The sequence below is a fragment of the Thamnophis sirtalis genome, unplaced genomic scaffold, assembly GCF_051295495.1.
Source record: "Thamnophis sirtalis isolate CommonGarterSnake01/CBP01778 unplaced genomic scaffold, rThaSir2_p1.2 scaffold_13, whole genome shotgun sequence".
Classification (NCBI taxonomy): Eukaryota; Metazoa; Chordata; class Lepidosauria; order Squamata; family Natricidae; genus Thamnophis; species Thamnophis sirtalis.
The window spans coordinates 4,094,814-4,117,963 of NW_028261393.1; the positions used below are offsets into that span (position 1 = coordinate 4,094,814).

General features: G+C 44.6%; 2 protein-coding genes across 3 annotated transcripts in view; both read left to right on the forward strand.

The window, feature by feature from the left end:
* RELB (RELB proto-oncogene, NF-kB subunit) overlaps window positions 1-11,884 on the forward strand; it is a 19,165-nt gene extending 7,281 nt beyond the window's left edge. The window contains exons 6-10 of the mRNA XM_087727954.1: window positions 3,327-3,431; window positions 5,731-5,946; window positions 8,215-8,283; window positions 9,094-9,171; window positions 10,299-11,884. Coding sequence (XP_087584080.1) covers window positions 3,327-3,431; window positions 5,731-5,946; window positions 8,215-8,283; window positions 9,094-9,171; window positions 10,299-10,645 — 815 coding nt within the window. The 3' untranslated portion in view covers window positions 10,646-11,884. The remainder of the gene's footprint in view (window positions 1-3,326; window positions 3,432-5,730; window positions 5,947-8,214; window positions 8,284-9,093; window positions 9,172-10,298) is intronic.
* Window positions 11,885-14,798: 2,914 nt separating this feature from the next.
* CLASRP (CLK4 associating serine/arginine rich protein) overlaps window positions 14,799-23,150 on the forward strand; it is a 36,190-nt gene continuing 27,838 nt past the window's right edge. For both annotated transcript variants that reach the window (XR_015698404.1, XM_087728375.1), the window contains exons 1-7: window positions 14,799-14,865; window positions 17,072-17,168; window positions 18,396-18,510; window positions 19,343-19,440; window positions 20,606-20,707; window positions 21,752-21,831; window positions 22,138-22,222. Coding sequence is in view for 1 of the 2 variants with exons in the window: in XM_087728375.1 (XP_087584501.1) it covers window positions 18,412-18,510; window positions 19,343-19,440; window positions 20,606-20,707; window positions 21,752-21,831; window positions 22,138-22,222 (464 nt within the window). In the remaining variant the exon portion in view is untranslated. The remainder of the gene's footprint in view (window positions 14,866-17,071; window positions 17,169-18,395; window positions 18,511-19,342; window positions 19,441-20,605; window positions 20,708-21,751; window positions 21,832-22,137; window positions 22,223-23,150) is intronic.

Below are 23,150 nucleotides of genomic sequence, written 5' to 3' on the forward strand. Positions count from 1 at the left end.
GGGATAGAGGGAGTAAGGAAAGGGAAGGAGAGTGGAAGGAAGGAAGGAAGGAAGGAAGGAAGGAAGGAAGGAAGGAAAAGAGTGGCCATAAGGAAAGGATGGCAGGGAGGAAAGGAAGGGATGGATGGATAGAGGGAGTAAGGGAAGGAAAGCAGGGAGAGAGGAAGGAAGGAAGGAAAGAAAAGGAGGGAGGGAAGGGGGGTGGAAAGGAAGGAAGGAAGGAAGGAAGGAAGGAAGGAAGGAAGGAAGGAAGGAAAAAACTAAGGGCAAGTTAGAAATAAATTTTGAAGTTGCCAGAAGTTAGGAAGGCAATGCTGTTTGCAGTGTCCTTATTTATTGTTTTGGGGGAAATCTGATGTTTCCTGCAGAGTTGCACGTACCCCCCCATCCACTTCCTCCATCTTTACACACACACACACACACACACACACACACACACACACACACACACAACACACTCTAAAAAAAAAACCCATCAGGAAATGTGGTCTGAGAAAGGGCTGTTTTTAGTGATTTGGTTTTGAAACGGAAAATAGAAAACAGAACTGCAAGCTGTGAAAATAGCCTTTTTCTTTCTAGTGAAAAATGTGTTATGGAACAAAAAAAAAAACCCTGCCAAGGTTGGTATGGTATTTGTTATCCGGTGGTCCCCCAAAAAAAAAAGAAAGAAAGAAACTTTGTGCATTGTCAGTCACACAATTGTGGTGGGATTTTATTTTTATGTTTTTGGCGGTTGTCCTCCCCTGTCCCTCCATGAAATCATCCTAGACCAGTGTTTTTCAACCTTGGCAACTTGAAGATGCCTGGACTTCAACTCCCAGAATTCCCCAGCCAGCGAATGCTGGCTGGGGAATTCTGGGAGTTGAAGTCCAGGCATCTTCAAGTTGCCAAGGTTGAAAAACACTGTCCTAGACATTAGAATCAGTTTTGTTGCTCCTGGGTGCGTTTTGGGGCATGTACTGAAAATTGTGCAGCGTTCTCTGCAAACCAGCATTTCCCTGACATGGAGTCCGGTTGAGGTGTGTGTGTGTGTGTGTGTGTGTGTGTGTAAAGGTGGAGGAAGTGGATGGGGGGAGTTGACAAGCAACAAGACACCTGCAGGATCCAATCTGAATTGCTCATTGGCCCCAAACTTTTAGGGCACATGTTGTTGTTAGTTGCGAAGTCTTGTCCGACCCATCACGACCCCCCATGGACAATGTTCCTCCAGGCCTTCCTGTCCTCTACCATCCTCTGGAGTCCATAGAAGCTCACGCCGACTGCTTCGGTGATTCCATCCAGCCTCCTCCTTCTCTGTCGTCCCCTTCTTCTTCTGCCCTCCATCTTTCCCAGCATGAGGCTCTTCTCCAGGGAGTCCTTCTTTCTTCTCATTAGGTGGCCAAAGTCTTTGAGTTTCCTCTTCAGGCTCTGGCCTTCTAAAGAGCAGTCAGGGTTGATCTCCTCTAGGACTGACCGGTTGGATGGCCTTGCAGTCCAAGGGACTCAATGCAGGAGTCTTCTCCAGCACCAGAGTTCAAAGGCCTCCATTCTTTGGCGCTCAGCCTCCCTTATGGTCCAAACTTCACAGCCATCCATTGCAACTGGTAAAACCATCGCCTTGACTATACACACTTTTGTTGGCAGGGTGATGTCTCTGCTTTTTAGTCTGCTGTCTAGATTTGCCATAGCTTTCCTCCCCAGGAGGAAGCCTCTTTTAATTTCTTGGCTGAAGAAAAAGATGTTTTTTCAAAAGTCTGTATTGTTTATACTTTGAGGAAAGAGATTTCGCTTCTCATCCAAGAAGCGTCCTCAGTTCTGGATAGATGGAAGTGTGGGGGGATGAAAGGATTTGTTTTGACATCATCCAGGCAGAAGTGAGGAAGCTTCTTGGATGAGAAGCGAAATGTCTTCTTCTCCCTCAAAGGAAAAAGAAACAGAGTCCAAGGCTGCCTTTTCACAAAAGGCACCTTTGAGACACCTGGATGACTGGGAATCTCCATGGATGTTCCCGGAGCACGAGTCCAAAAACTCGGACTTCTATTTTATTTTTCTTTATGTACACTGAGAGCATTTGCATCGAAGACACATTCCTTGTGTGTCCAATCACACTTGGCCAATAAAGAGTTCTATTCTATTCTATTCTATTCTATTCTATTCTATTCTATTCTATTCTTATTTATTCCTATTCCTATTCCTATTCCTAATTCTATTCCCTATTCTATTCTATTCCTATTCCTATTCCTAATTCTATTCTCTATTCTATTCTGATCTGTTCTATTCCTATTCCTATTCCTATTCCTATTCCTATTCCTAATTCTATTCTATTCTATTCTATTCCTATTCCTATTTCTAATTCTATTCCTATTTCTAATTCTATTCCTATTTCTAATTCTATTCCCTATTCCTATTCCTATTCCCTATTCTATTCTATTCCTATTCCTAATTCTATTCTCTATTCTGATCTGTTCTATTCCTATTCCTATTCCTATTCCTATTCCCTATTCTATTCTATTCCTATTCCTAATTCTATTCTCTATTCTATTCTGTTCTATTCCTATTCCTAATTCTATTCCCTATTCTATTCTATTCTATTCTATTCCTATTCCTAATTCTATTCCCTATTCTATTCTATTCCTATTTCTAATTCTATTCACTATTCTATTCTATTCCTATTCCTAATTCTATTCTATTCTATTCTATTCCTATTCCTATTCCTAATTCTATTCTCTATTCTATTCTGATCTGTTCTATTCCTATTCCTATTCCTATTCCTATTCCTAATTCTATTCACTATTCTATTCTATTCCTATTTCTAATTCTATTCCTATTTCTAATTCTATTCCCTATTCCTATTCCTATTCCTATTCCCTATTCTATTCTATTCCTATTCCTAATTCTATTCTCTATTCTATTCTGTTCTATTCCTATTCCTAATTCTATTCCCTATTCTATTCTATTCTATTCTATTCCTATTCCTAATTCTATTCACTATTCTATTCTATTCCTATTTCTAATTCTATTCACTATTCTATTCTATTCTATTCATATTCCTAATTCTATTTTCTATTCTATTCTATTCTATTCTATTCTATTCTATCCTATTCCATTCCATTCCATTTTCTTTTCTTTTCTATTCTATTCTATTCTATTCTCTACTCTACTCTACTCTATTCTACTCAATTCTACTCTACTCAATTTTACTCTACTCTGCTCCCCTGTGACCGACTCAGATTGGATCCTGCAATATGATCTTGGGATAGATTTATTCTCCTTCATTTGCAAGGCATCTACTCATGCAAAGTGGGGATTTTTTAAAAAAAAAATTCCTTCGCTTTCTGCCTGCACAGAATCCACAAACACGTCGGAGCTCAAAATCTACCGGATGAACAAAGAACAGGGAACCTGCGTTGGCGGCGAAGAATTTTATCTGCTGTGCGACAAAGTCCAGAAAGGTACTTGGGGTGGGGGGAACATCAGGGGTCTTACACTCTACTTACATTCTACTAATTTGATCAAATTAGGTCCCCTCTATAGTTCTATTTAGGCCCAGAATGATAAGTACAGACTTACGACCACATTTCCGCCCAGAAACGAGACAGTCCTTAAGTGAATATTGCCCCATTCCACAACCTTCCTTGCAGCCGTTGTTAAGCGAATCAGCACAGGGGTTAAATTAGTCACACGGCCGTTAAGTGAATCTCGCTTCCCTATTGATTTTGCTCGTCAGCAGGTTGCCAACGGGGATCATATGATGACGCTGAAGCGGTCATAAATGCGAATCCGTTTGCTAACTGAATTTTAATCGTGTGGTCATGGGGGTTGTGCAACAGTCACAAGTGTGGAAAGCGGTCGTAAGTCAATTTCTCGGTGCCACTGTAACTTCAAACAGCACTGAACGAATGGTTTGAGAACTACTTTGTAGTAAAGATTCTGGCCTAGACGGGGTGTGGGAACCTGGTATATATGGTTCTAAAACAGTGTTTCTCAACCTTGGCAACTTGAAGATGTCCGGACTTCAACTCCCAGAATTCCCCAGCCAGCGAATGCTGGCTGGGGAATTCTGGGAGTTGAAGTCCGGACATCTTCAAGTTGCCAAGGTTGAGAAACACTGTTCTAAAACAAGCCAGAAACATAAAAAATGAGCCTATTTAGATGATAGTTAAAGGCCATGAAGTTTAATCCATGGTTTGTTTGCTTAGAGCAGTGTTTGTCTAGCTGAGGAAGGTGAAGATGGGTGGACTTCAACTCCCAGCATTCCTCAGCTGGAGCTTGGAAAAAAAAACACAAAAGCCCCTTCAGAGGGAAAGCCTCATTGAGGGCTCTTTCCCCTCAAGGCTTTGCTGGCTGAGGAATTCTGGGAGTTGAAGTCCACAAGCAGAGTGGGCCAACTCGCTGCAGCCCAGCTCGCCTCAGACAACTCGCCGTGGGGCAATTCAACAATTCTATTTCATTATTTTAAAATAAATAAACAATATTTTCATTTTTGCAATTCGCCTTTAATTCTGTCCCTCCTTTCTTGCATCCTTTCTTACAATACAATAGCAGAGTTGGAAGGGACCTTGGAGGTCTTCTAGTCCAACCCCCTGCCTAGGCAGGAAACCCTACACCACTTCAGAGAAATGACTATCCAACATCTTCTTAAAGACTTCCATTGCAGGGGCATTCACAACTTTGGAAGTTATTTAACGAATCTTTAATAAAGATTCTTTAATGAATCTAGCAATAGCAATAGCAGTTAGACTTATATACCGCTTCATAGGGCTTTCAGCCCTCTCTAAGTGGTTTACAGAGTCAGCATATCACCCCCACAGTCTGGGTCCTCATTTTGCCCATTTCGGAAGGATGGAAGGCTGAGTCAACCTTGAGCCGGTGAGATTAGAACCGCTGAACTGCAGATAACAGTCAGCTGAAGTGGCCTGCAGTACTGCACCCTAACCACTGCGCCACCTCGGCTCTTTTTATAATACAAATAAAACTAATAAAATTAATCATATTTTTATTATTAAGTTATTACATTTTATTATTAAATTATTACATTTTCATTATTAAATTATTACATTTTCATTGTTAAATTATTACATTTTCTTTATTAAATTATTACATTTTCTTTATTAAATTATTACATTTTTTATTATTAAATTATTACATTTTTTATTATTAAATTATTACATTCAACCAACTTATATATTTCTAATAGTAATACACAACCATGTTCATTTGCATCTGTCATTATTCAACTGTTCCATGTTTTCTCTTGTTATTGCTCTTATTTTATTGTATTAAAATGTATAAATTAACATTCCCCCTTTCTCCTATTCCCATCTCTTATCCTGACTTTTAGCTGTGTCACCCTTTATTAAAAGATGTTTTCTTTCTATCCTACCTAACTTCTATTCGTGTCACCTACCTAAAAAAGGAAAGAGGGGGGGGGGGGAGAGAGAGAAAAAAGAAAGAAAGAAAAGCAAATCAGAACAATAACAATAAAAAGAAATAATCTCTCCATCGTTTCTTGCCCGCTTCAATATTTTAATTGCTATGCATTTTTTTTTAAACTTGTCTCCCATATTCCTCTCTCGGATCTTTGATTCTGTCTGCATCTATTTTTTGGCTGTTCAATCTAGGCGTTTCTCTCCATCTCTAGCCTCTTCCACTGCCTAGCTTCCAAAATTTCTGCCCAGGCTGGAGAATTTAGATTCCTTGAATTTGGTTCCCAACCCTCCTAATCGTTGCTTCACCCTCTTTACTTGGCAGAAGACATTTCCGTCGTTTTCCGGAAAGATGCTTGGGAGGGCAAAGCTGATTTTTCCCAAGCGGATGTCCATCGGCAGATCGCCATCGTCTTCAAGACCCCCCCTTACCAACACCTGGACATCCTGGAGCCTGTGGAAGTGGAGGTGTACCTGCGTCGCTTGACGGACAGCGTTTCCAGCGAACCGTTCCCCTTCACCTACCTGCCCAAAGACACAGGTGAGACAGGAGATGGAGAAGCTGTCTATTTACACCATTCCTTTAGTGACGGTGTGAAGTTACAAAAAAGTGACATGACCGTTTTTCACACTTACGTCCATACTGTCACATCATCAAAATTTGGAGTCCTAGTGGACAAGCATTTAAACAGGAGCCAGCCGTGGGCAGCAGCTGCCAAAAAAGCCAACACAGTTCTAGGCTGCATAAACAGAGGGAGAGAATCAAGATCACGTAAAGGGTTGATACCACTTTATAATGCTTTGGTAAGGTCACCCTTGGAATACGGCATCCAGTTTTGGTTGCCACGATGTAGAAAAGATGTGGAGACTCTAGAAAGAGTGCAGAGAAGAGCAACAAAGAGGATTAGGGGACTGGAGGCTAAAACATATGAAGAACGGTTGCAGGAACTGGGTATGTCTAGTTTAATGAAAAGAAGGACTAGGGGAGACATGATAGCAGTCTTCCAATATCTCAGGGGTTGCCACAAAGAAGAGGGAGTCAAACTATTTTCCAAGGCACCTGAGGGTAGAACAAGAAGCAATGGGTGGAAACTAATCAAGGAGAGAAGCAACTTAGAACTAAGCAGAAATTTCCTTAGAACAATCAATCAGTGGAACAAAGGTTGCCTCCAAAAGTTGTGAATGCCCCAACACTGGAAGTCTTTAAGAAGATGTTGGATAGCCATTTGTCTGAAACAGTATAGGGTTTCCTGCCTAGGCAGGGGGTTGGACTAGAAGACCTCCAAGGTCGCTTCCAACTCTGCTATATTGTATATTGGAGCCTTGTCAACTGGCTCGTATTTATGACGGTTGCCAGGGCCTCGTGATCCCCTTTTCGCAACCTCCTGGCAAGCCAAGTCAATGGGGAAACGGATTCACTTAACCACCGTGGGACTAACTTAGCAACGGCGATGATCCACTTAACAACAGTGGCAAGAAAGGTGGTAAAATGGGGCACAACTCACTTCACAATTGTCGTGCTTAGCGAGGGATGTTTTGGGCTCGTTTGTGGTCCTAAGGCAAGGATTATATGTGCACTCCTTGACTTACAACCATTCGTTTAGCGACTGTTCGGAAGTTACGACATCGCTGGAAAAAGTGACTTAAGACCAGTCGGCGCTGTTACGAACGTCACAGCGTTCCCCATGGTCACGTGATCAAAATTCAGTGCCTGGCAACCCAGCCTCTATAATACAATACAGTAGCAGAGTTGGAAGGGACCTTGGAGGTCTTCTAGTCCAACCCCCTGCCTAGGCAGGAAACCGTATACCGTTTCAGACAAATGGCTATCCAGCATCTATTTGCACTCTATTTATGATGGTGGCAGCATCCCAGGGTCATGTGATCTGCAACCTTCCCAGCTGGTCTCCGATAAGCAAAGACAACGGGGAAACCCAGATTTACTTAATGACCATATGATTCTCTTGATGACCTGTTGTGGCTCGGAAGGAGCTTTGGGAGTTGCTATCAGACTCTGACAGCGAGGGGCCCTATGAGTCAGGCCTGGAGGAGGCGGAGGACCCTGGACAGGGTTCTGACTCCGAGCAGGGCTCAGAGAGACTAGTTGGTTCCCAGGTAAAGACTGAGCCTTGGATCAGTGAGAGAGGCTGACACAGAAACCTCCTGTGAGTTGTTTCGGGATGCACGCAGGAGAAGGGCTGACCGACGTAAGGAGCAATTGAGGACTCACAGGGGATGATAACGAGCAGCTGTTGCTCGTTAGGATCTCCTCCTGTGGATAAAAGACTGATGGTGCCACGCCCTGGTTGCAGAAGTCAACGTTTCGTTTCTGTTCGAGTCAACGTTCTCCGTTCGTGTGCAATCATCGAGAAAAGCACTTGGATAAGTGACTCGATTTATATACTCCTGTTTTCCATCGAGAAAATCACCTGGATAAGTGACTTGATTTATATAATCCTGTTTTGTAGCACTTTATGAGTGAGGACTTTTGCCAGACCATTTATCTGTGTTTATTTTGGGCTCACAGCCAGCAAGAGCCGGGACTGATAAATACATTCCTTTGAACGTTCTGTTTGGCTTTCGTTTTTGAACGGACAAGGTGGGGGGTCAGAACAATGACCCATGGCGAAAAGGTCGCAAAATTCGGCATCACTCACTTAACGACGACCATGGAAATTCCAGTCCCACTTGTGATCATAAGTGGAGGACTCCCTGTCTCTTAAGAGCCTAAGCCACCTTTCCTCTCTTCCTGTGTTTGAACCCTGGGTCAGATATCTCAGAATCAATGAATAATTCTTTCTTTACACAGATACATACCGGGTCAACAAAAAACGGAAGCAAGGTATGCCTGATGTCCTGGAAGAACTTTCTGGTCCAGGTGTGTATCCTTTGGGGGTGTGGGGTGTGTAAAAGCAGTGCAACATTGTGCCGGTAGAAACCGGATTGTAGTAGGAGATGATCAGGCTGAGCTCGAGGGAGGAGTCAAATATGTCATCACTCACGAGTCCCCACGAGTCCACAAAATATATAAATCCAGCCTACCTTGAATGCTTCGCTTATCCTCCGCTCATTTCCCTTAACCATCAGTTGGCCGGATTCTTGTAGACCGTGCAGCTCGCGGAGGATAGGTGTAACATGGGTGTATCTTGATACACCCAATATCGCTCGCGCGGCTGCATTCTGGACCACTTGTAGTCTCCGAACTTGTTCTTCGAGGAATCAACCTGCCTCGGAGTTCTGCTTTGAAATGGCTGCATTTCTTGGAATGATAACATTTAGTAAGAGCCAAGGTGGCGCAGTGGTTAAATGCAGCACTGCAGGCTACTGCTAGATCAGCAGGTCAGCGGTTCAAATCTCACCGGCTCAGGATTGACTCAGCCTTCCATCCTTCTAAGGTGGGTAAAATGAGGACCCAGATTGTTGGGGGCAATATGCTGACTCTCTGTAAACCGCTTAGAGAGGCCTGAAAGGCCTATGAAGCAGTATATAAGTCTACTGCTATATAGTGTCATTCCAAGCTTGATGGTCTCCTTCCTCCGTCTTTTAATTGATTTTTCTTCTTGCGTACTCCCAAGAATGTTTATTCTTGCCATGAAGGCGTTCCTAGATCTGAGTCGGCGGGGTTGGGGCACACCTGGGGAAACCTGACCTTGGTGGCCAGGTGTTAACGTCCTCTTTGCTTTTCCAGATCCTCATGGGATTGAAGCAAAACGGAAGAAGAAGAAGCCTGACTATCTGGACCATTTCAACTTGACTCCTTCAGCAGGTCAGAATGCGATAACCCCCTGTCTTCTCAGCCCCACACTAGAAAAAAAACGCTGTCTCCTAACCATGAGCCTTTTCATGGACTTCAGATCCCAGAATTCCCTAGTCAACATAGCCGTGGATGAGAACTCTGGGAGTTGATGCCTATACTTCGGGAAGGGGCCAAGGTTGGGAAAGACTGCCTTGGAACCATCTGAAGACCTTCCTCCAGGGTTGACTCGAAGGGCTTCACGATCCCTAGGAAGAGTCAAACTCATGGGCCGGAGAGATGTTGGGAAACTCCCAGCCAGATTGGAAGGAGGGGTCAAGCAGGGAACTAGCCTTGAATCTTTGGGCAGCCGCAAGAGGCGTGAGCCTGACTCCCATTACGTTCTATAGAACCTTATCTGGTTGCTCCCCAGTGAAGGCAAGCTGGAGATTCTTGTAATATAGGTAGAACAGCACGGAACCCTAAGATAGTATTTTTTCCTCATCTTTTCCCAGACCCCCATCAAAATCTTCCGAATGTAATGTCCCATGAAGTACCTATGGGGGGTATCTCTTTCTTGCCGGAGGGAGGCATGCCATCCCCGGAGGTGGTCATGTCCCTCTATAGCCAATAGGCACCTTCTACTCAACGTCACCCAATCCTTCACCCATGTCATAATTGCTGCATTATAATATGCTTCCCAGTTGGGTACTCCGAAGCCACCCAGTTCTTTACGTTTTTGCAACATTTGGGCTTTAATTCGTGTTTTCTTGCCTTGCCATATAAATCGAGCCACTATTGTCTCCAAAGATTAAAAAAAATTTTTGTCCAATTTAGTTGGTGTTGTTTGAAACAGAAACAAAAATTTCGGTAATACATGTGTCTTAACTGTCGCAATCCTGCCCATCAAAGACAGTTGTTTACCACTCCAATTAGTCATATCCTTAGATACCTGTTGTAGCAATTTCATATAGTTATCTACCTTGATAGAGGAACATCTCTCCGTGAGTCAAATTCCCAAGTATTGTATTTTATGGGCCATGTTAATCCCTAACAGGCTTTGTACTTCCCTTTTCTGGTTCAAAGTCATATTCTTAATTAACAGGTTTGTCTTCGCTAAACCCCGAATCTTACTCGCACGTTCCGTTTCTTTTTTCCAGACTTCTCCTTATCCTCCCCGGAAGACCGGGGTTTCCTGCCCAGCATGGAACGTATCATGCTACCGGATCTCTATGAGGAATTTGGTCGGTTTTCCGGATTTTCACCTTACAGCGGCCCCAGCTTGAGCGACGTGGTTCTGCCCTCTGCTACGAACTACGCAGAGAGACCAGAACAGGAATTCTTGCTTGATGCTTATTCGGTCCATTCGGGCATCACCATCCCTCTGGTGCTGCCCGAGGATTCGGAGCCCGAAGATGTGGCGGCCTTGGTGGGAAGCAGCATGTTCCCCAGCCAGTACAAAGAGGAGGAAGGAGATCTAGAAATGGAGAACCCCGCAGACGCGTGACAGAAGGGCCCTAGTCTCTCCATTTTGGGAGGAACCAACAAAAGATTTATTTCTCGCTGACAACCGGAGGAAGGAAAAACCTGGTAGTAATCTCTGCGGGACGGCCCTCTCTGGGAGAAGATGACGTGAAAAAAACATGGAAAAAGATGGCGTTCATCGCGGGATAACAGAAGAGAAATTGCATCCTTAGGCGGGAAAGATTCTCTGCGCGTGCTTCCTGTTTTCCTTGATTCTCGCAGCGCGTAAACTCTGAGCAGTGAGAACTGGATGGGTTTTCGAATTCCCACGAAGCTGCAGGATGGTTTCCTGGCGTTGGGCTTAGCGTGATGCGCGAACCTAGGTTGAAAAATAATACAGGTAGTCCTCGACTTACGACCCCAACTGAGCCCCCAAAGGTCTGTGGCTGAAAGGGAGACGTTTCTTACGTCAGTTTTGCCCCATTTTATGATCCTTCCTTGCCGCCGCCGTTAAGTGAATCCCTGCGGTTGTTAAGTTAGTCACACGGTTGTTAAGTGAACGTGGCTCTCCCCCCCCCTCCCCCTTGACTTGGCTTGTCGGAAGGTCGGAAAAGGGGATCACGTGACTCCCGGGGACAGTGCGACGGGCATAAATATGAGTCAGTTGCCAAGCGTCTGAATTTTGGTCATGTGACCACTGGGATGCTGCAACGGTCATTAAGTGAAACGCGGTCGTAAGTTGAAGGCTACCTGTATTTTAGGGCTTAGCGTGATGTCAAAACACGACTGAGGATCAGTTATGCACGCCACTTTTTTTCATGCAATGTGTGTATCAGTCACTGAGCTATTTCTTAAAATGTGTGTACACCCACATATGAACAAAAAAAACCATGTAAAGTGCCTTTGAGCCATGCACAAATTATGGGGTTCCCCCCCCTCCATACCCCCAGGACAGTTAATCCAAATCACTTGTTGAATATTTTGGGGGTTTGGCCTCTTTTAACAGTTTCCGCACACATGGCATAATAGCAATAGCACTTAGACTTATATACCGCTTCACAGTGCTTTACAGCCCTCTCTAAGCGGTTTACAGAGTCATCCTCTTGCCCCCCAACAATCTGGGTCCTCCTTTGATCCACCTCGGAAGGACGGAAGGCTGAGTCAAACTTGAGCCAGTGAGATTTGAACTCCAGACTGTGGGCAGAGTCAGCCTGCAATACCACATTCTAACCCAGTGTTTCTCAACCTTGGCTACTTGAAGATGTCTGGACTTCAACTCCCAGAATTCTGGGAGTTGAAGTCCAGACATCTTCAAGTTGCCAAGGTTGAGAAACACTGTTCTAACCACTATCCCACAAGGGCTCCTATTGCAACAGCCAATCAACTTCAACAATAGTAATAGCATTTAGACTTATATACCGCTTCACGGTGCTTTACAGCCTTCTCTAAGCGGTTTACAGAGTCAGCATATCCCCCTCCCCAACAATCCAGGTCCTCATTTTACCGACCGTGGAAGGATAGACGTCCGAGTCCCCACCTTGAGTCGGTTAGGATCGAACTCCTGGCAGTGGGCAGAGTTTTCCTACAGGGCTGCATTCTAACCATTACGGCATCACAGCCACTATAGCAATAGTGCTTAGACTTATATACCGCTTTAGAGTGCTTTTACAGCCCTCTCCAAGTCGTTTACAGAGTCAGCCTATTGCCCCCCCCCCCCAACAATCCGGGTCCTCAGTTGACCCACCTCGGAAGGATGGAAGGCTGAGTCAACCTTGAGCCGGTGAGAATCAAACTGCCAAACTGCAGTCCGCCGGCAGTCAGCAGAATTTAGCCTGCAATAGGGCATCCTAACTCCCGCACCACCACAGCTCTTGGAGGGAAGTGGCATTATATGTTCGTCATGATGTAATCGCACCGATGAAGTCATGATGTAGGTGACTTATTGCGACTTTCCTGGACGCCTTTGCCTAAACATATGGCCAGATGTAACTAGGGGGACACTAGGACACGCATATGGGGGCCTGTCCGAGCTTGCCATCACAACATCCTTGGTTATAAGGGCTGGTTCCTGATATCCACACAGAGGACTTCAGTTCACCATAAATTGGGGCTGAATATCATCATCAAAACGCAGGAGACAATATTCCATTGTGCCTTAACTTACTTCCAAGAATCCTGGGGGCATGGGTAGTCCTCGGCTTTACGACCACACAGTTGAGCCCAAAGTTTCTGTCGCTAAGGAAGACAGATGAGTTTTGCCCCATTTTAATGAACTTTGTTTGCCACGGCTGTTAAGCGAATCCCTGCATTTGTTGGGGCATTGTAAGGGAATCTGACTTCCCCATTGACTTGGCTGATCAGAAGGGGAATTGTATGACCTTGAGACACTGCAACTGTCGTAAGTATGAACCAATTGCCGAGCGTCTGAATTTTGATCACGTGGCCACGGGGAGGCTGCAATGGTCGTTGAGTGTGAAAAATGGTCCATAACATCACTTTTTCCAGTGCCGTCGTAACTTGAACAGTCGCTCAAAGAACTGTTGTAAAATTAAGGACTCCCTGCATATGCCCATTGCCAAGACTCTGAATTTTAAATTTTGAACGATCACGAGCCAATGCTTGCCAGTGGTGTTGGCCTGCCAGAAGAGCTGGCAGCAGATTCGGACAGTGAGGAGGATGGAGAGGAAGATGGGCCAGTCCTGGAGTCTGGGGAAGGCTCTGATGAGGGCTCTGTGTCGGAGGCAGAGAGGGGGCCAGAGCCGTATGCCGGTTATCAGCTGCCTTCAGAGTCAGACATCAGTGGGGCAGAAGAACAACTGGGGCCTGTTCCCAGTGTGCGCATGTGCAGAGCTGCCCGAAAACAGCTGAAGAACAGGGGTCGACTTGGGAGTAAGGCCATAGTTATGGAATCGCTATTTGCAACCTTCCCAGCTGGATTCTGACAAGCAAACTCACTAGTGGAAAGCCAGATTCACTTAAAAGATGGCACTGTTTCACTTAACAACCGTGACAAAAAAGTCGTAAAATCGGCTGCGACTCACTTAACAAACTGGTCCCCCTGGTGTCGTAAATCGAGGATGAACTTGTATCCATTAAACTCTTTTCATATGGGGTTGAGCCACCAAGCTAATCTCTCTTAACAATAGTTTTTCAAAAAAAAAGTTTAAATTTTTGTGTTTTTGAGATGCTTATTACCTGGAGAAATTACAAAGATTTTATCTGGCGACTTCTGTGTGCGATTATTCTTTCTGTATTCTTAGCGATCTTTCTTCCCTCTTTTCAAAACAGGGTGTTTTATTTTTGGGTGGAAGCAATCTTTTTTTTTTAGATGACGGTTGGCGCGCAGAATTGTTTTTTTTTGTTATATAGGGAACGCCAGGTAAGTCCCCGACTTATGGCCACAACTGAGGCCAAAATACCTGCTGCTAAACAAGAACATCAAGTGAGATTTCTTGCCACAGTTGTTATATGAATCACGACGCTTGTTAAGTTAGTAATACGGGTCGTTAAGTGAACCTGGTGCCCCAATCTGGTCGCAAAAGTGGATTGTGTGACCCCGGGACATGGCGGCCGTCATAATATGAGTCCATCGCCAAGCATTCGAATTTTAATTGTGTGACCACGGGGATGCCGCAATGGTCGCAAGTGTGAAAAATGGTCATAAGTCCCTTTGCTCAGTGACTTCGGTCACTAAATGAACTGATAAGTCAAGGACTACTTGTATCTGTAGCTCCAAGGTTGTAATTTTACATTTTGGAGATCACAAAACTTCTGATGGGGAGTTGGGGGAATTCTGGGAAATTCCCCAGGCTGGGGAATTCTGGGAGTTGAAGTCTACACATCTTAATGTTGCCATGCTTGACTTAACACACTGGGAAAGCAACAGGTGGCAACACCTGACATGGTTTCAGACAAATGAATGATTCAAATCCACAATTCAGCCAACAGCCACGCGTCTCCACAGGCGGCGCTCGGGATTCGAACCCGTCATCCGCAGGACGCTTTCTGCGCCTGCGCGTCTCTGAACCTGTACAAGCCCCGCCGCCGCTCGTTGGCTTCTGACCTGCGCTATCAATTGCGAAGGGAGCTTAACTCGAGCTGTGATTGGCTGAGACCCTCGCGGTCACGGGACCCTGCTTTGACCAATCCGAGGGCCGCAGGGAGATCCGACTGTTGCGCCTTCTTTCTCCTCCCCCGGTTGCTACTCTATAGAAACGAGTCATTTCCGCTTCCGGGGGAAAGGAGCTGCGACTTTGGCGCAGGGTGAGGAGGGGTCTCTCCTGTCCTTTAAGCGGGCGAGGGCAGTCGGCGGCCGGGGAGAGGCCGTTTCGGAGCCGGAGGACGGGGGTGGAGGGGGGGGCGGAGAAGCCGCCTGGAGGGTCTGACAGCCCTCTTGGCACGGTTTCTCTCGGCCTGAGAGGCCGTCGCCTCCGCGAGTCTCTCTTTCGGGGACAGGCGAGTGAGGGTTCCGTAGAATCCCCCGCTTTTATAACCAGAGGTCTCCCCTTCCCCTAAAAAATGCCTCATGTCCCCGGTTAACAACGAGCCCCATTTATCTTCTGGAATTGGAAAGGAGGAGGAGGGGGGGGGAGCTGCAAGAATCTTGAGGACTAGCACCCCTTTTTGTAAATGAGTGGCAATGTTTTCTCTGACTGCTGAAGTAGAGAAGCTGTAGAGATCCTTAAAGGATTATTGAAGTGTTTTCTGTTAGGGGTGGAACAGTCCTTCCCCTTTTTTTATCCTTAGTCAGATCTCATTTTTTCCCCTTCCAATCAATCAATGAGAATAGAGCTGGAAGGGACCTTGGAGGTTTTCTAGTCCAGCCCCATGCTCAAGTAGGAGACCCTGAGACAAGTGGCTGTCCAAATCTTTTCTTCAAAACCCCCAGTGATGGAGCAGCCACAACATCTGGAGGCAAGCTGTTCCACTGGTTAATTTTCCTCACTGTCAGTGAACTCCTCCTTAATTCCATCAATAGCTTCCATCCATTGTTTTTTTGTCCTGCCTTCAGGCGTTTTGGAGAATAGGTTGATTCCCCTCTCTTTTTTGTGGCAGCCCCTCAAATATTGGAATACTGCTATCATGTCCCCCTAGTCCTTTTTCCCCTCTAGACTAGCCAAATCTTGCAACCATTTTAGTCTCCAGTCCCCTAATCATCTTGGTTGCTCTTCTCTGCACTTTTTCTAGAGTCTCAACCTCTTTTTTTGTAATGTGGTGACCGAAACTGGATGCGGTATTCCAGATGTGGCCTTACTAAAGCTTTATAAAGCAACTTCACGTGATTTTGATTTTATGCCTCTGTTTAGACAACCAAGGATTGTGTTAGCTTTGTCACCTTCATTCCTTCCGAGGTTGGTAAAACGAGGACCCAGATTGTTGGGAGCAATATGCTTACTTTCTAAACCACTTAGCGCTCTAAAGCACTTTGAAGTGGTATACAGGTAGTCCACCAGCACAATTGAACCCTGAATTCTTGTTGCTAAGTAAGATGTTTGTTAAGCGAATTTTACCCCATTTTTCAATCTTGCTTGTCACCGTTATTAAATGAATCACTGCAGTTGTTAATGAATCACTGCAGTTGTTAATTTAGTAACACAATTGTTAGGTGAGTCTGGCTTCCACAGTGATTTTGCTTGTCAGAAGGTCTCAAAAGGGGTTTGCACGACTCCAGGACACTGCAGCTATCAAGATGTGGCCTGCAGCTGTCATAAATGAGTCAGTTGCCAAGTGCCTGAATTTTGATCATATGACTTTGGAAATGCTGCAGTGGTCATAAGTCTGAAAAATGGCCACAAGTCACTTTTTTCAGTCCTGTTGTAAACTTTTGAGAGGTTATTGAACAAACTGTTGTAATTTGAGGACTACCTCCATGAGTCTAAGTGCTATTGCTATTTATTGCCAGTACTATTTTCTTTATACGTGCATAGAAAATGTTTTGCTTAATGGTGAGGATCGCTGGGTCCGTTGTATTGTTTCTTAAAGTGTGATCTGAGGAGCCCTGGAAGGCCTCAGGATTCAGGGATCCTCAAAATTATTTGCCAGCCTACGTTGAAAAATAATGCAGTATTAGAAGCATATCCGATAATTGTGCGAAGCAGTAGTGGCAGGGAATGTGTCCATTTTAATGTATAATGTGATAAATATCAGTCAATGTAAGTTATAGAACCCAAAGTTCTTTTTGGGGTCCTCTATAATTTTTAAAAGTGGGGAGGGTTTTCCTGAGAGGAAAACAATTGAAGAATCACCCTTGCATTACCTTTGATTGTTGCAATTGTAATTTTGAATAAAATTTCTATTAAAAAGAAAGAATTCCCATACCTGCAATAACATTTGGTGATACTCTTTGTATGTCTGCCTAAAATCCTCGGGAGAAAAACTGCCTGTCCCTCAGCTAAATTGCGAGCTATTTAACATTTAAGATTTTTAAAAAATTATAGCGTTTACATTTTTTGACTTCCTATTTATTTAGGGCTCTCCTTTCATAGAGGGGGAAAAAACCCCTTAATTCACTGTGCTTGGAGAAAAGGAGAGCATCCATTTTGACTTCTCTCAAGGTCCTGCTCTCAGTGAGTATCCTTTGTGTGTGCCAGATCCCCATCTCTTCTTTTATTTATCTCCAAAGCTTTTTTTTTACTGCAGTACTTCCTAATTTCTCAGTTCATTTTTTTAGTTTGCAGTATGTGACCTATCTTAAAATTGTTGGGTTATTTTTTTTTAACATGGAGTAAATTTATCTACCTAATTCTAGGAAAAGGCAAGTGAAAGAATTCCCATATATGACTTTCAACAAGTGGAATCTGCTCAAGGCAATTCATTTTATCCTGTCTTGACATTACCAAATGGTTTGGTAAAATCAGGTATCCAGAGATTCTGGAACTGATCTGTCTTCAAGGGATGGTAGAAACTGGAAGGAAGCAAGGCCTGCATAAGAACCAGTGGTGGGTTGCAGGCGGTACACCCCGGTATGGGCGTACCGGAGCCTGCCTGGAGCACCGGATACTGCCTGCCCACCCGTGCTCCTTACCTGTCTTTAAAGTCCACGTCGCGTACAGTGCCTGCGTGATGCTCCGCCGAGCAGCTGGACCATCACGGAGGCGTCGCTGGACGCTAAGACGCGTGCACTGCGCACATCCATGTGTTTTCCTCCCCCTCCCCACCCAAACCCCACCCCTCCCAACCTTCCCTCCCCCGGCTTCCCAGAACCAATGCAGGGTATAAATTTTTAACAAAAATATTCTAAAATAAACTTAAAAGTAAAAAAGATAATATCCTCTATCATTTGAGCTTTAACTCCTCTTTGCTAGGCTAACTCTAAACAGATTCTTTGTTGCCTCAGTCATCCAGGCCGAAAACGGGCCATGCAGGGGCTATTTCCAGGCTGGCCCACGGGCCAGATTTAAGCATCCCGCAGGCTGGATCCGGCCCGCGGGCCTTGCATTTGACATCCCTGCTCTAGATCAGTGTTTCTCAACCTTGGCAACTTGAAGATGTCTGGACTTCAACTCCCAGAATTCCCCAGCTAGCGAATGGGAGTTGAAGTCCAGACATCTTCAAGTTGCCAAGGTTGAGAAACACTGATCTATATGGTTTTACTTTGTCATTTTTGCCAGGCATTCAGGGTCCAATGTGGTATCCGATATGATTAATAATCAACTAATATTTTGGTAGTTGGAGGCTGGGACGCAGTGTGAAAAAATTGCTATGTTAGGTTTTGTTATATTTCCCCTTCCTCTTTTTTCCCCCCTTCCCCCTTAATGCCTGGACGTGCCTCTTTTCCTCACCCTGTGGAACAGCCGGGAGAAAAGCAGGATGTGGCACGAAGCTCGAAAACATGAGCGGAAGCTGCGGGGGATGATGGTGGATTACAAGAAAAGAGCGGAACGCCGGAGAGAGTATTACGAAAAGATAGTGAGTGTCTCTCTCCTTGGTTCGTTTTGGGAGAATGCCTTGATGTCTACCACCTCCCTCTTTCAGAATTAATACTCTCTAAGAAATGAGCGTGAGATGTTAACATTTTTCTTGCGAACAGAATTTTATGACAAATGAAGAGCGAATCTACGTGGCCCAGGATAATCTGCGTCAGTCACGACTAAAAAAGGACACACAATGTGGCATCCTATAAATGCCACACACAGAACAGCCCAAAGTACACACATTTGCTAGAGAGAAGTTGATTTGATTTTATTACATTTATATGCCGCCCTTTTCCCCAAGGGGACTCAGGGCGGCTCACAATTCAAATCGGGAGGGGGGTACAGACAAGAAGTAAAAAAAGACGGAACATAACAATACATAATTTAAAAAAAACACAGCAGTCATACCATTCGAGGCGGGGGGCAACAGCTCTTTAGCCCCAGGCCTGTCGGAACAGCCAGGTTTTAAGGGCTTTGCGGAAGGCCTGGAGGGTGGTGAGGGTTCGAATCTCCACGGGGAGCTTGTTCCAGAGGGTCGGAGCAGCCACAGAGAAGGCTCTCCTGAAGATGGGCTCCAGTACGAATCCGAAAGCTCGCAAGACTAAACCTTTGGTACCGGTGACTGACACAGATTGGATCCTGCAGAATTTTCTGATGTTGAATATTTTGCAGAACTGATGATGTCAGCATTTTTTTGCCACGTCTGCATGAACATAGTCGCCTGTGGGAGGGGAATATTTATGCTTATGTTTATTTATTTATTGTAAGTTGGAGTTGGATCAAGTGTTGGTTTGGGAAAGTCACCTGTGGGGTTTCTTTCCTTCCAGAAAAAGGACCCAGCCCAATTCCTGCAGGTCCATGGACGTGCCTGTAAGGTGCACTTAGATTCCGCTGTGGCTCTTGCAGCTGAAAGTCCTGTGAATATGTGAGTAGTTTGCATTTTGGGACCGAGAAAAAGTAGAGCAGTGTGTCAACGTTCCAAATACCATCCAGAATTAAATCAGAGTCCAAGGCATAGCTTTCATCAAAGTTCCAATTTAATAAGAGAGACATGTTGGTACGCACTGTGGAAACCCGAATCTGAAAGCTTCTTGGAGGTTCCCACCCAGTTGAAAGTTCAAGACCTTGCCCCCCCCACACCCACAACTCCATCACATGGTACAATCTTCCATTGCCACACTGGCATCTCCACCCATCCACTTCCGGTCAGGTGCAGAGGCGCGGAGACAAAAGATGACCTTGGGCTTCTAGAAAAGAATGTTTTATTTTGACAACACATTCTGCTCCTTGCTATTCCCCACCTCCCAATTACCCCACTAATGAAACAGCATAGTATTTGTATTGGTATTTTATTATTTGTATTTTATTATTTGTATTTTATTATTTGTATTTTATTATTTGTATTTTATTATTTGTATTTTATTATTTGTATTTTATTATTTGTATTTTATTATTTGTATTTTATTATTTGTATTTTATTATTTGTATTTTATTATTTGTATTTTATTATTTGTATGCCGCCCTTCTCTGGGAGGACTCAGGGCGGCGAATAATTCAAGGGGGAAAAGGGGGAACATAAAAAGACAAAATACAAATAATAAAAGTCAGCAACAGTCGCACAACCATACATGTCGAGAGGGGAGGGAACTCCTCACCCCCCAGGCCTGCCGGCAAAGCCAGGTTTTGACGGCTTTTCGGAAGGCCTGGAGAGAGGTGAGGGTCCGAATCCCTGCGGGGAGTTCATTCCAGAGGGCCGGAGCTGCCACAGAGAAGGCCCTCCCCCGGGTAATAGCCAGGTGGCATTGGCTGGTAGATGGCACCCGGAGGAGGCCAACCCTGTGAGATCTAATGGGTCTGTGGGAGGTAATTGGCAGCAGGCGGTCTCTCAAGTACCCAGATCCAATACCAGTAAAATAGAGAGCGTGGCAGGCGAAAGATCCTAAAAGGAATATGCCTGACACAGTGTTTCCAACCTAGGCAACTTGGAGCTGTGTGGACTTCAACTCCCAGAATCCCCCAGCCAGCAGCTCTTGATAAGAATAAACATTGGGTGTTGTTGTTTTTTTTTAAATGGTGTTGTGTCCTTGCAGGATGCCTTGGCAGGGGGATACCAACAACATGATTGATCGATTCGATGTACGGGCGCACCTGGATTACATCCCCATGTATACTCCTCCTCTGTTGAATCCAATGTAAGGCATTTGTTCCTTTTTTCCTCTCTCCCCACCCTCTGGTGCTGGAATGGACAGCTCCTTGCGTCAGTTGGGGGTTGAGAACAGAGCTTGGTTTGGCTTCTGAAATATTTCGATTGGGAAGGAATAAGCTCTTTTGTTAATCTGACTGATGGATTCCTTGAAACTGGTGGCTGGGCAAATAAATCACGACCGATGGTGTTTGTGCCAGAGGCCCAAGCAGAAAAATTGCAGTCACTTGGCTGACATATCAGAGGTGAATAGGATTAGAAGAGAACAGAAAAGGGAGAATAGAATAGAAAATAAAGAGAACAGAGGATAGGGTAGAATAAAATAGAATAGAATAGAAGTAGAATAGAATAAATAGAATAGAATAGAATAACAGAGTTGGATAGGACTTTGGAGGTCTTCTAGTCCAACCCCCTACTCAGGCAGGAAGTATTACATCATTTCAGACAAATGGTTGTCCAATCTCTTCTTTAAAAACTTCCACCAACGAAAGTTGGAGGGGGGCGAAAGAAAGGGTGTATGGTGGGTCGAAGTGGTATATTGGGTTTGTATTTTGGGGGGTATTGTTGACAAGAGGGAGGGCTGTGTTTATTGTTCAATGTTATATGCCCCGGTTATGCACAGTATATATGTGACTGTACGAAATGAAATGAAAATAAAACATATTTACAGAGTAAAAACTTCCACTGTTGGAACATTCACAACTTCTGGAGGCAAGTTGTTCCACTGATTCTTCAGGAAATGTCTCCTTAGTTCTAGGTTATTAATGTTTTCTGGCTATTAATGTGATGTAGGAACCCAGTTCTTGGTATAAAACAACATGGCCTTTTTGGGGTTTTTTTTTTGTGGGGGGAAGTTAACAAGGGGAGTTTTGTCACCCCATGATTTTTGGAACTGGGGTGCAGCTAGGAGCAGCACAAGGAAGATCCGTTCTGTCAGTCTTTGTGTCCTTTTCAAAGACTTTCTTTGCCTGACTTTTTGTATGCTTAGAATTTTAATTCTGATTTTTTTTCCCCGCCCCTCTTGCGCCCGCAGCTCTCCCGAGCAGGAATCTGACGAAAAGAAATGCAACTATGAGAGATACAGAGGACTTGTGCAGAACGATTTTGCTGGCAGTAAGTCCTCGGTTTTTCTTGCCCTGCTGTAGAGCACAGAGGTTTAAGGAATGGAGGCTGTTTCTTTCCTAGCTTTTCTCAAATGTGTTCCTCAGGCCAACGCCTAGATTTTTTTAATGCATTTAATCCGTAGGGTTCGTTCGAGTCAGCCTCAGGGGCAAGGTTGAGGGGAGGATTGCAGGCATCCCTCAACTTACAACCATTCACAAGACCCGGTCTTGTTTTCGGGAAAGTCAGCCTGCTTTTGCTGCCCTGGGTCAGCTTTGCAGGGATCTCATGGGCTTCCTCTCCATCCCTCTTTGGCAGTCTCAGAAGAACAGTGCCTGTATCAGATCTACATCGACGAGCTGTACGGAGGACTCCAGAAGCCTAACGAGGACGAAAAAAAGAAGTGAGTAGCAATGAGGTGGACCGACGTGGGATGTCTTGGGTGTGATTCAGTGGGGGGTTTCAAAAGTTGTTCGAACCTACTCTGTGGGTGTGGCCTCCTTTGTGGGAGTGGCTTGCCGCCCATGTGACTGGATGGGAGTGGCTTGCCGCCCATGTGACCGGATATGAAGATGCCGACACTTGTCAGAACCACCTTAAATTACCTCCCACACAGCACTGGCATGCATAAGAATAGGATGTCAACTTGTTTTTTAAAAGGCATCTTTGGTTTGCGTTAAAACAACTTCAACACACGCAATGTTGTGATTGCACCACAAACGCAGTAGTCATCCTTACCTTTCACAGAGGCACTGAGTTTTATAAACATGAGCATGATAGTGTAGAATAATCATATCCAAGGACCAGGGGTGGGTTTCAAAATTTTTTGGAACCTCTTCTATCATAAAATATTTTATTCAATTTTCACATTCCATTTGCAATCATTTATATACAGGGTATTTACTAAAAAAAAAGAAAAAAAAGAAAAACAAAGAAAAAGGGAATAAAACGAACAAGTAAAGAGAGAACACAACTCATCATTCACAACCCCACCCTTGCATCCTCCATACACCCCATCTACCCCCTCCAACTTTCCTTTCTCCCTCTAACACTCCCCTCCTACTTCCCTTTCCCCTCAATCCTTCCTTCTCCCCTTACTCCCCGGACACCCTCCTTACCTTCCCCTTACTCCTTCCTTACTCCTCCCTCTTCTTTCCCTCTACCTCCCTCCTTGGTGTATGCCTTTATTCGAGTGTTGTTTGATCTGATAAAAGTAAAATGAACCAAGGAAAAAATAATAATAATAATGATTTAAAAAAAAGAACCACCGTATATAAATACATTCTTGTTCTTATTAAAACTATGTTAACACCCCCCCACCCCACCCCCCA